Source organism: Solanum dulcamara, chromosome 6, assembly GCF_947179165.1.
Source record: "Solanum dulcamara chromosome 6, daSolDulc1.2, whole genome shotgun sequence".
NCBI lineage: Eukaryota > Viridiplantae > Streptophyta > Magnoliopsida > Solanales > Solanaceae > Solanum > Solanum dulcamara.
The window spans coordinates 68,166,659-68,183,254 of record NC_077242.1 but is presented as its reverse complement, the minus strand read 5'-3'; the positions used below and the strand labels follow the sequence as shown (position 1 = coordinate 68,183,254).

At 35.1% G+C, this 16,596-nt stretch overlaps 1 protein-coding gene and 1 pseudogene across 1 annotated transcript; one reads left to right on the top strand and one right to left on the bottom strand.

The window, feature by feature from the left end:
• Nucleotides 1-4,450: 4,450 nt before the first annotated feature.
• LOC129892931 (uncharacterized) lies at nt 4,451-9,532 on the bottom strand. The gene is made up of 4 exons (XM_055968442.1): nt 9,279-9,532; nt 9,051-9,167; nt 4,913-5,603; nt 4,451-4,750 (listed from the first exon to the last, which is right to left on the bottom strand). The coding sequence occupies exons 1-4, from the start codon at nt 9,530-9,532 to the stop codon at nt 4,451-4,453; spliced, it is 1,362 nt and encodes a 453-aa protein (XP_055824417.1).
• A 58-nt stretch (nt 9,533-9,590) lies between these two features.
• Nucleotides 9,591-16,111, top strand: LOC129892930 (probable serine/threonine-protein kinase At1g54610; annotated as a pseudogene).
• Nucleotides 16,112-16,596: the final 485 nt, after the last annotated feature.

The following is a 16,596-nucleotide window of genomic DNA, read 5'->3' as shown; positions in this document are numbered from 1 at the left end:
TGTGCATTGCAAGTGTGTCCATGCAAGTAATACATAAATCATATTAAAAATATACTGTAATGAATAATATAATCAAGTGAAAAAATACAAGTTAAAATAGATTAATAGTCAGCATATTCAAATGACTTCTTTATTGAACAATAGATGACTAAATATTATTTGAACCTGCAAAATTGTACAACTAAATTTAGCTAGGGTGGTAAAATGTATAATGAATTATATTTTGAGCAACCTATAATATATTCATTGGTTACATGATACTCTTTCATAAATGATTTTCTTGATGTGTGTTCAATTTTGTTGTTTTGATTTAGGATTTCAATTGTAAGAATAGTTTTATTTATCCACTGTTTGTATCTACTTATAATTCTATAAACATTAATCAGCATAAATCACCAAAATATTATATATGCATACATATTCTTTTCATTTATCTACCTTTGTTTACCAACTTCAACAAATTTAAAGCATAAAAAATTAAAGTTTTTAACAACTTCAAGCTAAACAAAGACTCAAAGCTAATGGTAAAGGCATGACATATAAGAGGACCAAAAGTCAATCTTTAACACTTCTATATATGTCAATACATCCGTTTAATTTTAACTCATAAACACGAATATAAAAATGTTGATAATGTATAAAACTTAAAATTCATAAAATATTGTGTAAGCATGAATATATATTTTTATGAACACGTTCATAGAAAATAACAAAGCTGAAAAATGAACTTACTCGTTAAATCTGTATCTTTCCTATACTGTTTCTCCTAATGGAGAAAGTTGTACATATTCTTGATTTATGAATCCATTTATATAAGTGGATCATTGAGCATAATTTAATGGATTAGATAAGATAATTCATTATCGATTAAGTTAGGTAACTGAAGAAAATCAAAAGTTATTTAATTTTGGAGGCGACAAGCCTTTAACTATGATAAATATCCTTTCCAAATAACAGGTTTGTATAGCCATTATTTACCATTTAATATGTGTCCATGAAATCATAGACCACTTCTAATATTTATTATATACAAATCATTGAGAAAACTTGAATATTAGTGCATATCCTACATCTAAGAGGTCCACAATGGGACCACGATTATCAGTTTTCACAATCCCTTTCAATCTTAAATGGGGTTGCAGAAAGTGAAAAGCTTTTCACATTAAATAGTATGCTGACATTAAATAATATAAATTTAATAATAATATGATATGATAATATTTAATTAATTAAACATTTATAATATTATGATTTAATATAAGGATAAAATGATAATCCAATTTTACTTTTTGGAGCTTCTCGCTTTTAGTAATATATATATAGATGATGATGATTAGGTTGTGTTCTCCCTTAAATTGGTTTTCATTTGGGAAACTATGGATTTCAGTTATAGCAGAATATTTTCAACTATCAGAGATGAATCAGTTGAAGGAACAGAAGCTTTAGATGGAGTTGAGACAATGACGGCAAAAGAAATCTTTCATACCAGAACCAAGAATCAACATAGTGAAAAAAGTATGAAAATGAAGACAATTTTTATTTTTATTTTTTATGATGTCCCCTCTACAACCTTCATGTCTATATATACAAATATAAAAGATAAACAACAATAAAAGTCCATACTAGTTAAAATAACAATAAAACCCATAAAAGATAAACAACAATAAAACCCATACTAGTTATATTAACAATAAACCCATACTAGTTTGCTTTTCTTTGTCTTCTCTTCTCTTTATTCCAACATCCCCCCTCAAGTTGGAGGAAAGAGAATTAACCCCCAACTTGCGAAGAATGGTATTGTGAGCTGGTCCTGATAAAGGCTTTGTGAAGATATCTGCAACTTGAGATGCAGATGGAACGGAATTTAGAGAAATGAGACTTGCAGTGAACTGTTGACGCACAAAGTGGCAGTCAAGTTCTACGTGCTTTGTGAGTTCATGAAACATAGGGTTTCTAGCAATGTGGAGTGCCGATTGACTATCAGAATGGACCGGGATTGGTAGCTTAGGCGGAGCTGATATATCTCGAAGAAGAAGATTCAACCATGTGACTTCAGCAACAACTCGTCGCATTGATCTATATTCCGCTTCCACAGATGAAAGTGATAATGAAATTTGTTTCTTGGATTTCCAAGAAATCGAAGAGCCACCCATGCTTATAAAATACCCGCTGACAGATCTTCTCGTATCCAAACACGAGACCCAATCGGCATCACAGAAAGCAAGAATGGAAAAAGAAGAATTGCTACTAAAGAACAATCCTTGACCTGGAGATTTTCGAAGATATCGAAGAACACAAATTGCAGCATCGTAATGAGGTAACCTTGGGGACTGCATATACTGTGACAAATGCTGAACCGCAAAGGCTAAATCTGGACGAGTGTGAGTTAAATAGTTGAGTTTTTCGATCAATCTTCGATAGGAAAAAGGATCTGTGAGTGGTGTCCCTTTATCAGCAAAGAATTTTTGCGAAGGATCAAGTGGAGAAGGTACTTCAGCTAAGTCATCACAGTTATACTCAGACAGAAGTTCAAGAGTGAATTTCCTCTAATTCACTATCAAACCATGGTCTTCTCGTACCACCTCCAATCCAAGGAAATAATGTAAGCTTCCTAGGTCTTTTATCTTAAATTCAGTGTCCAAAAATTGCTTGAGGTTTGACAACTCTATAGAATCATTCCCAGTAATAAATATATCGTCGACATAGACTGCATCTAAAGAAACTGAGTGACCTGAATGCTTGTAGAATAAAGAGTAATCATTCAGAGATGAAACATACCCTTTGAAATTAAGAGCAGCCCCTAATTTTGCATACCATTGTCTTGAGGCTTGTCTCAATCTATATAAATATTTGTTTAGTTTGCAAACTAAGTTAGGATTAGAAGATTCCATACCTGGAGAAAATTTCATATACATCTCTTCTTGCAATTCACCATGCAAGAAGGCATTATTGACATCTAGTTGAGATATATTCCAACCTTTCTTGACTGCTACTGCAAGTAAGCATCTTATTGTTGTCATTTTGACAACAGGAGAATACGTTTCATTAAATTCGATGCCTTCTCTTTGGATGTCTCCTCTTACCACCAATCTTGCCTTTAATCTCTCTATAGACCCATCTGCTTTGTGCTTTACTTTGTAAACCCATTTACAGGGTAAAGCTTTCTTATTTGGAGGTAGAGTCACAATTTCCCAAGTGTTGTTGGAATTTAATGCCTCAAATTCAGTGTCCATAGCTTTTAACCAACCAGGATCCATAGCTGCTTGGGAATAATTCTTTGTTCACTTATACTTGAAATTGCATTCAAGACCTGCTGATTAGAGATACATAAAACAGCAAAAGAGAAAATAGGAGGATCAATAGGATCAGTAAAACATGAAGTGGAAAGATCAGTGAGATAAACTGAGTTGCAAACATACTTATCTAGATACACAGGCCTTTTAGGAACCCTCTCTGATCTTCTTTTAGGTGCAATAGAGACAAGATCCACATTATGAATTGGAAGACTATTAGATGAGGAAGATAGACTTGGCGAAGGTGGAGGAACATCAATAGATGAGCTAGATGAAGGAAGTTAGCTAGAATCACTAGGAATGGACCCTAAGGAATCAGATTCATCAGGGGTAGAAACCAATGGAGATAATGTATGAGAAAAAGAAATAGATGGTCCTGAATCAGCTATGGTTGTAGTGAAAATAGGAGGAGAAGGAGTGTGAAAAGGAAATGTAGTTTCATGAAAAACTACATTCCTTGAAACGATGATTTTCTTAGAATTCATTTCCATGACTTTATACCCTTTCTTCCCTACAGGATATCTAAGAAATATACAAGGGACTGCCCTAGGAGCAAATTTGGGTCTGTTATGTGAAGGCGTTGAAACAAAACACAAACATCCAAAACTTCTCAAAAACTTGTATGAAGGATAAGTTCCAAAAATCAATTCAAAAGGTGTTTTTCCTTTGAGCACAGATGAGGGAAACCTATTTATTAGAAATGTTGCGGTCAATAAAAAATCACCCCAGTAGCAAATAGGCACTTTAGATTGGTGTAACAAAGCTCTAGAAGTATCCAAAAGGTGTCTGTGTTTCCTTTCCACAACTCCATTCTGTTGTGGAGAGGCAGTGCAAGAAGTTTGGTGGATGATTCCTCTTGAGAGAAAATATTCTGAAAGAATCACTCCACTGCCTAACTCAAGAGCATTATCTGACCTTATCATTTTTATCTTAGCCCCAAATTGTCTTTCAGTGTAAGCTAGGTAGTTCTTTAGTGTAGGGAAATCATTGCTTTTAGTACTCAAGAGGTAAGTCCAAGTTGCTCTACTAAAATCATCTACAATAGTAAGAAAATACTTGTATCCATTATAGGTAGATAATTTATAGGGTCCCAAGTGTCCATATGGATTAACTCAAAAATTGCTTTAATTTTGATGCAACTAGAAGGGAATGGCAGTTTAGTTTGTCTCAACAGGGCATATATCACATTTGTGATCAAAATGAGAAAATGAAGAAGAGAAACTGATGTTTTTCATTGAATCAAAAGGCATGTGGCCCAATCTAATGTGCCATAATTTTACATCATCCCTATTGTTTACTAGAATAGAAAAATAGCTAGGAAAAGAGCTACAACTAAAGAGTAAAACATCAGATTTAGAACTAAACTTGACAAGACTTTGTAGAACTGAAGTAGTGTTCATGATATAGATCCCATCCTTTGCTTCACCAATAACCAGAGGGGTCCTTATTGAATGTCCCTGCATAACACAACAAATGGAAGAAAAATTTAGTGTGCAATAGAATTGTTTGTAGAATTGATGAATTGATATCAAGTTGATTTTAAAAGAAGGGACAAGCAAAACATTCTTTAGTAGCAAATTATGAGGGAGAGTGACAGTTCCTCCATGTGTCACCCTTACCCTGAAAGAATTTGGGAGCTTGACATAAATATAAGAAGACAAAAGTGTAAGAGAAGTAAAGAAAGCAGGGTCAAAAGACATATGAGCAGAAGCTCCTGAATCTAATATCCAGTAGCTAGAGCTAGCATGGGTTTGATATAGTCTTGGATCACTGAAATTGTTACCAGAAAAATAGTGCACCATGTTAGCTGAAACCTCACTTCCTGCAAATGGCACATCTCCAATATATGCATTCTGAAACTCTTCTTCTAAACCACCATAGTTCTCCTGAGCAACAGATCCATTTGCTTGTTTCCCATTTGTTGTGTAACCTGAGTATCCATCTGTTGTCACTGCATTAGCCATAGAGTTCCCTTTGTTGTTTGGTTGTGATTTTAACCCCTTGGTGAACTTAAAATCAGGTGGATAACCTATTATTCTATAGCATTTTGCAATTGAGTGCCGAGATTTCTTATAATTTGTGCAATACAAATTGTTGTTGTAGTTATTGTTGTTATTGTTTCTTGCTCTAAAATCAGTATTGTTGTACCTCTGACCTGAGAAATTCTGATATGTTGCAAGAAATGAAGATGTGTCACCTAAAAAGTTAGGATTAACAAATGCCTCTCTCTGTTTCTCATTTGAATGGGGAGAGAGTACACATGATTCACATTTGGGAGAGGTGACATCATGAGTATATTGCTTCTTACTGCTGCATAAAAATCATTAAGTCCTATTAGAAATTAGATCAATCTTTCATCCTGCTTGGATTTGACTAATTTCTTCTTTCCTCCACAGGTGCAATTGCAAGAACATATTTGTAACACCCTTCAAAATATTTTGCTAAGATTTGAACATTTCTTCACGTGAGTGTAGACTCGGACCGGAGGACTTATAATTATGCACATAAGTTAGGATTAATTCCTAAGTATTTGAAGTGTATTAGATGTGTTTAAGGGTCATAAGGGATCTCTAACACCAAGTCGAGTCCAAAGAATCCCGATCGATTAAGTTTTCGGATGAGTTAGTATAAGGGTCAACTTCAAATGACCATATCTCCTAAAATAGGATGAATTGGATGGAACATGACCTATCGAATTAAAGGTATTTAAGTCTTCTTTCCAACGCTGCCAATATTGTGAATTTTGGAGTTCGGTGTCAAAAGTTATGACTATCCTAAGACGGAGTAGTACTGTAGGAATTTCAGGCCTGGGTTGTGACTGCAGGAAACCTGGGCTTGGCGCCGCAGTGGCGCGATGCGTCACTATTGCGCCAGGAACAAGCCTCAGTAGTTTAGTTCCTGGCGCGGTGTGCCACTACGAGATGTGCAGGGTTTTCAAGAATATTTTCTAGAACCCAAAAAATATAGGCTTGGCGCTGTACACAAAACAGCCTCAATAGTTTGGTCCCTGGCGCGATGCACCACTATTGGGTTGCAGGGTTTTTATGCCTATTAGACTTGGCGCTGCAATGGCGCAACACGCCACTATCGCGCCAAGAGCAGTTTTAGCCTATTTTCCAGAATTTTGGAGAAGGAGCAATTTGGGAATTTTCCCAAATTATATATACACAGCCTTGGGATGTTTTGGACTATTATTTTTAGCCCCCCTCTCTTTCTGTAAAAGCCCTAACATTTCCCTCTCTTCTTCTTCTTCTTCTCTAAATCCTTCTCCAACAAGAAGTGCCTCCAAGAGCTTCAAGATTCAAGCTTTCCATTGAAGACCCAACATCAAGGTTTTCTTCAAGTCTTCTCTAAGGTATGTAAGGCTAACCTAAAATATGGATTGAGTTCTTCCATATGCCCATAGATGTGTTGGATAGGAGTTGTGAAAGAGTTGAACCTTCTAAGAAGGTTTTCTTGAAAATTTTCCTAAACTATAGAATGTTTTTAGATACTATTGGTTGGTTGATGATTTTAATGACTTGAGTTACTAAATAGTTATCTTTCATATTATTGACTACAAATGTATCTTTGTATATAGATTTATAGATGTTGACGATATTCTTGAGTTGAGTTTTGTTGAGAGTATGGATTCATGTTTCATTCACATAAACCCAAAATGAGATTTCTTTGGTCATAATTTGTCTTGAGTTGAGATGGATGGTTTTGTGTATATGTGTATTTATTGGAATGAAAATAATGAATTGGATAGTTAAGAATGTCATTTTGCTTTCATAAATTAAACATAGGACTAAAATAAGGATTTTGGAGTAGATGTTTAATGATTGATGTGATGATGATATTTGACAATGATATGATGATAATGTTTGATGATGATGATGATGTGATGATGATGTTTGATGACGATGTGAATAATGGTATTTGACGATGATGTGAATGAAGAGGTTATGTTGATGAGGATGTTGTGTGATGAAGTGGATTGGAGTTTAATGCGATTTTGTGGTATGTGATGTTTATAATTTGAGTTGATTGGAGTCTTATGAATATTTTGAAAAAAAATAATCTTTGAGGAGGAGCTTTAAATAATTGATTTGTGAACCTTTTTGCATAAACTATTTATACACTTTTTTGAGTCTAAAGAATGATTATTTTTATCTTTGATTTAAAAAGAAGTTTAAGTATGAGTTGAGTATGAGGAGCCTTTAAATGAGTCGAGTATTTTTACATTAAAGTATCTATTTTGAGTTTGAGTTGAGGAGTTGGAATTATATTTCAAATGTACATAATACTTTCTACATCCATTGAGTTGAGATGGTATCAAATTTGAAGAGAAGAGTTTGATGATTGAGATGAGTCGATTTGAAAAGAGTCTAATGAGACTAATTGAGTCGATTTAAAACTAAGTCCTAAGAGGCTAAATGAGTATTTTGAGTATATTAATCACTTGATAGATATGAGCATATTGAGTCTTGGGAGGAGTATCGAGCACCGAATTGGGTAAGAGTATAGTCCATACTCGAACCAATAAACTACGTCGCCAAATGTAGGAGGGGATAGAACTGTTAAAGTCGGATGCTTTCCATGGGATCGAACCGTTAAAGTTGGATGTTTCTATTTTATTGTCCTAATATTATAGGACTTGGTTGGATTGGATCCATGATTGGTTGATTCGTTCATACCCTAGCAAGGTATGAATGGACGTGGCAACAACGTCGGCTTGTTGTACTATCACTCGCTCATATGGTGATGGTTGTCAATTAGAGAAACTCCCAATTGAATAGATTGTGCTTGATATGATTGGTTTGATTGTGATTGCAGATGATTGAGTTGTATTGTAAAACATTGCATAATTCTAATTTGCATATCTATTGAATTGAGTTGATTGCATATGATTAGATTGGATTGGATTGGGTATGTGATTGGATTGGATTAGATAATATGTGATTGAATTAGAGTTAATGGTATATGATCAGATTGGATTGGATACGTGATTGGATTAAATGGGATCGAATTGTAAATGATTTGATTGAATTGTATTGTACATGATTGGATTGGATTGTATGGTATATGATTGGTCTTTGTCTAAAAATGTATTCTTACTTTAGACTTTGATTGAGTCTCTCTTATTTTTCTGATTCAGAGATATTTGAACCAATGTTATTCTTCCTTGAGGTATGTTTCATTCTGCCATATTACATACTCATACATTCCATGTACTGACGTCCATTTGGACCTGCATCATTTAATGATGTAGAGACAGGTTTAAGAGATCGTCAATAGGAGCATTATTAGGGATTTATTCGCATTCAGCGTATTGGTTAGTCCTTCCCTACATTCGGAGGACACCGCTTATGTTATTCTTGCATCGAGTTAGCCCTTTTCATTTGATTTGAGGTATCCATGAATATTTCATTGGCACTAATTAGTTAGTAGTGATAGAGGCTTCATAGACTAGATAGTGAAGGGTCGATTGAGTATTTCTTTCCTTAAATTATTCTTGTCAAACTATTTTTAATGACAAATATTAGAGTTGATTTGTTGGCCCATAACCTTTATTCTTTGAGTTAGATTGATGTTTTGAGTTGCCCACTGAATATTCTCTTTATTTTTTGTCTTCCGCTGATTGAATGAATGAATGGATGTGTGATCAGGCTATGTGGTTCACTTGGGAGCTAGAAATGGTTTCTGAGTGCCGGTTACGTCTAGGGTACCCTCCCGGGGTGTGATAATATTTCTCTGCTGGAGAGAGAATCCAACTCATTCCAAATCCTCTTGATTCTTGTGAAATATCCTGCTACATCAGTTGTTCCTAGCATCAGATCTGTGAGGCCTTTTTGAAGGTGATAGAGTTGAGCTTTATTGGACTGACCAAACCTGTCATGAAAGTCAGTCCAGAGATCTTTAGAAGATTTAGAATATATCACACTCCCTACAATTTCTTTTAAAAGAGAGTTAAGCAATCAAGAAATCTCCATGTTATTGCACCTAGTCCAAAACTTGAACTCAGGTGTATTAGCAGATGGTATTTCGGCAGAACCATCAATAAAACTCATCTTGTTCTTAGCTGATAGAGAAATAATGATGGACCTTCTCCATGCAGCAAAACCAGTTCCATCGAAAACGAAATTCACAAGATTCATTCTTGGAGAATCTGAGGGATGAAGATAATATGGACTGCTAGAATCCATTAATGCAGATGAAGAAGAGTTTCTCTCAGATGATTGTGATGTGTTTTCCATTTGGATTGAAAGAACAAAAATAAAGAAAAAATCTGGATCCTACTGCTGCTCTGATACCATGAAGAAAGTATGAAAATGAAGACAGATATTTTTTTGATGATGTCCCCTCTACAACCTTCATGTCTATATATACAAATATAAAAGATAAACAATAATAAAAGCCCATACTAGTTAAAATAACAATAAAACCCATAAAATATAAACAACAATAAAACTCATACTAGTTATATTAACAATAAACCCATACTAGTTTGCTTCTCTTTGTCTTCTCTTCTCTTTATTCCAGCACAGAGGAGTACCAAAAGGCATTGAAGGTGAACTAGTTTCTACTGGATGGCCTGATTGGCTTGTTACAACTGCTAGTAATGCTTTAATTAGATGGCTTGCAAGAAGAGCTGATACTTTTGAGTTTGTATATTTGATTGGCTAGGGAGCATACAGTAATGCATACAAGGCTCGAGATACTGTGCTCAATAAGGTTGTTGCTCTGAAGAAGGATCGTTTGGACAATCTTGATCCTGAGATTTTCATGTTTATGGCGAGAGAGATCATCATATTGAGAAGGCTCGGTGATCACCCGAACGGTATCAAATGGGAAGGTGTAGTCACTTTGAAAATGTCCTATCGTTTTTACCTTGTTTTTGATTGCATGGAATATGATCTCAAGGGAATTCAAGAACAGAAATGTGTCAAGTTTTCTGAACCTGAGATCAAATGTTACATGAACCAGCTGCTTAAAGGGCATAATCACTGCCATAGCGGTGGTATCTTGCATCGAGATATAAAGCCTTCTAACCTGTTCGTTAACAAAGAAGGTATCCTGAAAATTACAGATTGGCTTTCAACATTTTGTAATCCAGAACAAAGCATTCCCTTAACTAGCAAAATTATGACTCTCTGGTATCAGCCACTAGAACTTTTGCTTGGATCAAATTGTTATGGAGTTGGAGTTTATTTATGGGGCGTTGGTTGTGTACTTAGTGAACTATTTACTGGCAAGCCTATTATGCCTGATAAAATTGAAGTTGAGCAATTGCATAAAGTCTTCAAGTTTTGTGGTTCTCCATCTGATGATTTTTGAAGAAAAAGTCAAAAAGGGTAGGCAGAAAAAGGGAAAAGGAAAGGAAAAGAAAGGCGGCAGAAAAGGAAAATTAAAGGCGGTTGACAGCCAACCTTTCTTTACTCATTTTCAACATGAAAATGAGTAAACCTTTTCCTTTATGCATTTTTATGCTACTATAAATAGAGATTCTCTTGCGCTCATTTAGTATCCCAAAAATTTTAGAACAAGAGAGAGTAAGAATACAAAAAGAGTTATACACCAAGATAAATATTGTAATCTTAAGTGTCCTGTTTAGTGAGTTGTTCCTTTTACTAGAGAGGAGTGTTAATTGTTATTTTTTTTCTCTTTGTATTTGAGAGTAGTGTACTCCCATATTTTCATAGTAAAATCCTTCTACCCCATGGCTTTTTCCCCTTTATCTGTTTGAGGAGTTTCCACATAAAATTTTCGTGTCCAATTTATTTTAATTATTTTCATCATATCAAATTTCAGTTGTGGTGCTTCCTTCCCCAATAGTAGTATCAGAGCTCTTGATTATTCTGTCTATTTTATGCAAATGTACTATTTGTGAATAGTAAAATTTGGTAAAAAGTACTATTCACATGAATAGTAAATTTCGATGACGGTACATTTTGTCATAATTATTCACAAGAATATTCAGAAACTATCTAGAAGGGTGTGGAACAAATAAAAATATCGAGTACAACAAAGTTTGTAATTGAAAAATTTAATGAGACTAATTTTTCTTTGTGGAAAATGAAAATAAAAGCGATATTGCGAAAAGACAATTGCTTAGCTGCAATTGAAGGTAGGCCCACAGAATTTACTGATGACAGCAAGTGGAATGACATAGACAATAATGTAGTTGTTGATCTACACTTGACACTAGTTGATCAAGTATTGTTTAGTGTGGCTGAAAAACGGATGGCGAAGGAAATATTGGATACTCTTACGGGATTGTATGAGGCCAAGTCTTTGCATAATAAAATCTTCTTAAAAATAAGATTATATACTCTTCGAATGGCAGAGTCCATGTCAGTTACTGAACACATCAATACTTTGAATACTCTGTTTTCGCAACTTACAACAATGGGTTGCAAAAAAGGGAGGACTGAACATGTGCAACTTCTACTTCAAAGTCTGTCTGACTCATATGATCAACTCATCATCAATTTGACAAATAATACAGACAGTCTAGTTTTCAATAAAATTACAGTCGCCGTCTTACAAGAAGAAAATTGGCGCAAAAATAAGAAAAACAGACAAGTAAGTTCGCAGCAAGTTGAAGCTTTGATGATGGTGAGAGGAAGACCAATGGAACGTGGCTCCAGTTGGAGTCACAATCATGGTAGATCTCAATCAATAAGTAAGAAGAATATCAAGTGTTATAACTGTGGCAAGAAAGGGCACTTCAAGAAAGATTGTCGATTCAAGAAGAAGAGTGAACACCCTGAGCCATTAAATGCTCAAGGGAATATTGCATGTACGTCGGATGATGAAGATATTTTATGTAGTGAAGCAATATCAAATAATGAAGGAAGAAAACATTTCACTGATGTCTGGATCATGGACACATGAGCAACATGGCACACGACTTCCTGGAGAGAATGGTTCCATCAATATAATCCTATCTTAGGAGTGCTTGTGTTCATGAGAGACAATCATGCTTTGGATGTTATTGGTATTGGGTCCATCAAAATAAAAATGTATGATGGCACGATACGCACCATCCTGGAGGTACGACATGTAAAAGACTTGAGGAAGAATCTATTATCTTTGGGATAATTAGATGATAATGGATTTTCATATAAGACTCATGGTGGAGTCATAAAAATATCCAAAGAAGCGTTTGTAGTGATGAAAGCGGAAAAACTTGCTGCAAATCTATATGTGCTTAAAGGTGAAACACACCAAGAAGGAAAAGCATCAACAGCGTCAGTAAGTTTATTTGAAGAATTAACGATGATACAGCATCGTAAACTTGACCATATATCGGAATAAGGTTTGAAGATTCTTGCTGAGCAAAAGCTTTTTTAGGGCTCAAAAAGGTTTCACTATCTTTTTGTGAGCATTGTGTTACCAGTAAGCAAAATAGACTGAAGTTTAGCAGTTCCTCTGCTAAAAGCAAGGAAATATTAGATCTAATCCACTCTGATATCTGGCAAGCACCGGTGAAGTTCCTAGGAGGAGCAAAATATTTATGTCATTTATCGACAATTACTCAAGGAGAAGTTGGGTGTATCCAATTAAGAGAAAGATAGATGTTTTTCCGGTTTTCAAAGAGTTCAAAGTGCGGATGGAACTTGAATCTGAGAAAAAGATCAAGTGTTTGAGGACAGATAATGGAGGAAAATACACTGGTGATGAATTTAATAATTTCTGTAAACAAGAAAGTATTAAAAGGCAATTCACGGTGGTATATACTCCACAACAAAATAGAGTAGTAGAGCGGATGAACAGAACCTTGTTGGAACAGACAAGAGTTATGTTGGCAACTGCAGGGTTGAAAAAACAATTCTGGGCAGAAGCAGTCAAAACCACCTGTTATGTGATTAATCGGTCACCATCAACTGCAATTAATCTGAAAATGCCAATGGAGATGTGGATAAGAAAACCAACTAATTATTCTCACTTATATATATTTGGAAGTCCTGCTTATATTATGTACAACACCCAAGAAAAATCAAAGTTGGATCCAAAATCTAGAAAATGCATTTTCTTAGGGTATGCTGATGGAGTCAAGGGGTATCGCTTGTGGGATTCCACCGCCCGCAAGGTGGTAATCAGTAGGGATATTGTATTTATTGAAAATAAGATACAAGCAAAAGAAGGTAGCACTTCAAAAAAAAAATCAGAGACTACTACAGTTGAAGTTGAAGAAATAAAAGAAGTTCCAATTTCTTCTGAAGCAGTACCAAAACACGAAAAATAAGAGCAAGGTGAGATCGAAACTTCACAAGTTCGACGGTCAACTAGGGAGAGAGGATAACCAGCTTGGCACTCAAATTATTCTCTGGAGGGCAATGTTGCATATTGTCTATTAATAGAAGATGGAGAGCCTTTAACTTTTCATGAGGCTATAAAAGGTCAAGAATCATCTCTGTGGATAAAAGCAATGCAAGAAGAAATTGAAGATTTTTATAAAAATAAAATATGGTATCTTGTTCAATTACCACAAGGAAGAAAGTCCATTGGAAATAAATGGGTTTACAAGATCAAACGCAATGGTAATGATTAGGTGGAGAAATATAGTGCAAGATTGGTGGTGAAAGTATTCGCTTAGAAAGAAGGTATAAACTTTAATAAGATATTTTCTCCGGTGGTTCGACTCACAATAATTCGAGTGGTCTTGGCGATGTATGCTATATTTGACTTGTACTTGGAGTAGTTAGATGTCAAAACCGTATTTCTTTATGGAAAACTTGAAAAAGAAATTTACATGCTTCAACTAGAAGGTTTTGAAGAACAGGGAAAAAAAAACTTGGTTTGTAAGTTGAAAAAATATCTATATGGTTTCAAATAGGCGCCGAGGTGTTGGTATAAGAGATTTGATTCCTTCATTATAGGCCTTGGATACAACAGACATAGTTCAGATCCTTGTGTTTATTACAAGAGATTTGGTGATGGCAATTTTATTATTTTGCTGTTGTATGTTGATGAAATGTGGTAGCAGGCCCCAACAAAGATCGTCTCACAAATTTAAAGGCACAGTTTGCTAGGGAGTTTGAAATGAAGGACTTGGGACCAGCAAACAAGATTCTAGGGATGCAAATTCACCGAGGTAAAACTAATAGGAAGATTTTACTTTCTCAAAAGAACTACTTGAAGAAAATCTTGAGACGCTTTAAGATGCAAGACTGTAAGTCAATTTCTACTCCACTTCCTATTAATTTCAAGTTATCCTTAAGTATGAGTCCTAGTAATGAAGCAAAAAGGATGGATATGTCTTGAGTACCGTATGCATTAGCAGTGGGAAGTTTAATGTTTGCCATGGTATGTACAAGACTTGACATTGCACAAGCAGTGGGAGTGGTTAGTCGATACATGGCTAATCCTTCTAGAGAGCATTGGAATACTGTTAAGAGGATCTTGAGATATATCAAGGGTAACTCAGATGTTGCAATGTGCTATGGAGGATCAGACTTTACTATTAAAGGTTATGTTGATTCAGATTATGCAAGTGATCTTGATAAAAGCAAGTCCACCACATGTTATGTGTTTACTCTTACTGGAGGAGCTGTAAGCTGGGTCTCAAAACTGCAATCTATCATGGCTACATCTACGAAGGAAGCAGAATATGTAGTAGCTACACAAGTTAGCAAGGCAATATGGATGCAGATGTTACTAGAGGAGCTCGGGCATAAATAAGAGAAGGTTGCTCTATTTTGTGATAGTCGGAGCGCTTTGTATCTTGCAAAGAATCTGGCATTTCATTCAAGGACAAAACACATATGAGTTCAGTATCACTTTGTTCGTGAGAATGTGGAAGAAGACAGTGTGGATATTTAGAAAATTCACACTAATGGCAACCTGACAAATATGTTTACGAAGCTGATTAACCATAACAAGTTTATATGGTGTCGATCTTCTATTGGCCTAGCAAAAATGTAATATTATAGTAATTGGGTAGAAAAGATGGTGTGAAGACTTAATTGATTATCAATTAAATCTTCAAGTGGGAGAATGCAAGAAAAAGTCAAAAAGGGTAGGCAGAAAAAGGGAAAAGGAAAGGAAAAGAAAGGCGGCAGAAAAGGAAAATTAAAGGCGGTTGGCAGCCAACCTTTCTTTACTCATTTTCAACATGAAAATGAGTAAACCTTTTCCTTTATGCATTTTTATGCTACTATAAATAGAGATCCTCTTGCGCTCATTTAGTATCCCAAAAATTTTAGAACAAGAGAGAGTAAGAATACAAAAAGAGTTATACACCAAGATAAATATTGTAGTTTTGAGTGTCCTGTTTAGTGAGTTGTTCCTTTTACTAGAGAGGAGTGTTAATTGTTATTTTTTTCTCTTTGTATTTGAGAGTAGTGTACTCCCATATTTTCATAGTAAAATCCTTCTACCCCATGGTTTTTCCTCTCTATCTGGTTGAGGGGTTTCCCATAAAATTCTCGTGTCCAATTTATTTTCATTATTTTCATCATATCAAACTTTAGTTGTGGTGCTTCCTCTCCCCAATAGATTTTTAGGAAAAATCCAAATTGCCTAATGCAAAGATATTTAAGCTAATAGAGCCTTATAGACAGAATCTTCAGACGACCTTTCATGATCTTTCTACTGCTGCTGTAAGATTAATGGACACTTTACTATCCATAGAAGCTGAATATAGAGGGACTGCAGCTCTTGCTCTTAAGAGTGATCTTTTCACAACAGAACCATTTGCTTGTGATACCTCGAGTTTGCCACAATGTCTCCCCTGAAGAGAGATCAATGCTCAATTTTATGTAAAAAAGACAGAAATCAAGGGGAGAAGGGACCGAGAGTATGTACGCAATATGATAAGGGCAATATAAGTAGGTGAAGCTAATGCATCATTGGAGAGAAACATAAACAGAAGATGACTCCTTACCCTTGTTAGTGGATGAAACTTTAGAGAAAAAGATTAAGGTTTAGCAGAAGCCTTTTTGTTCATTCATCAAAGATTGCAAAAAGCATATACACATATACCTACATAAGTTTACAAAAGTTAGTAGAGGACCATACCTATCCAATTAGTATTGTACTTCTCTTACCAGACATATTTCATCAAAACAAGGCTACCATGCCTTTACAAACTAAACAAAATATTCAAAAAAGAAATTAAACTAAAGACTATGTAGAAAATTTTCATTTTCTAACACTTCTCTTTGAAATTTTTCTTGGATATTCCCAGATTAGCCGTTAGAAAATTTTCCCTTAGAAAGAGCATTGGTCATGATGTCTGCAATCTGTTGATCTGAGCTGCAATGATCAAGTTTAACTTCTCCATCCTTCTCTGCTTGCCTGATAGCGTGAAACT

Bases quoted from the DNA above. Each gene is read 5' to 3' on its own strand.
- LOC129892931 (XM_055968442.1), bottom strand. From the start codon at position 9,532: ATGGAAAACACATCACAATCATCTGAGAGAAACTCTTCTTCATCTGCA. The intron at 5,604-9,050 runs GTTGGATTCTCT...ATTTTTATGCAG, and splicing joins ATCAAGAGGATTTGGAATGA to CAGTAAGAAGCAATATACTC. The intron at 4,751-4,912 runs GTAAGGGTGACA...TGTGTTATGCAG, and splicing joins AGCTCCCAAATTCTTTCAGG to GGACATTCAATAAGGACCCC.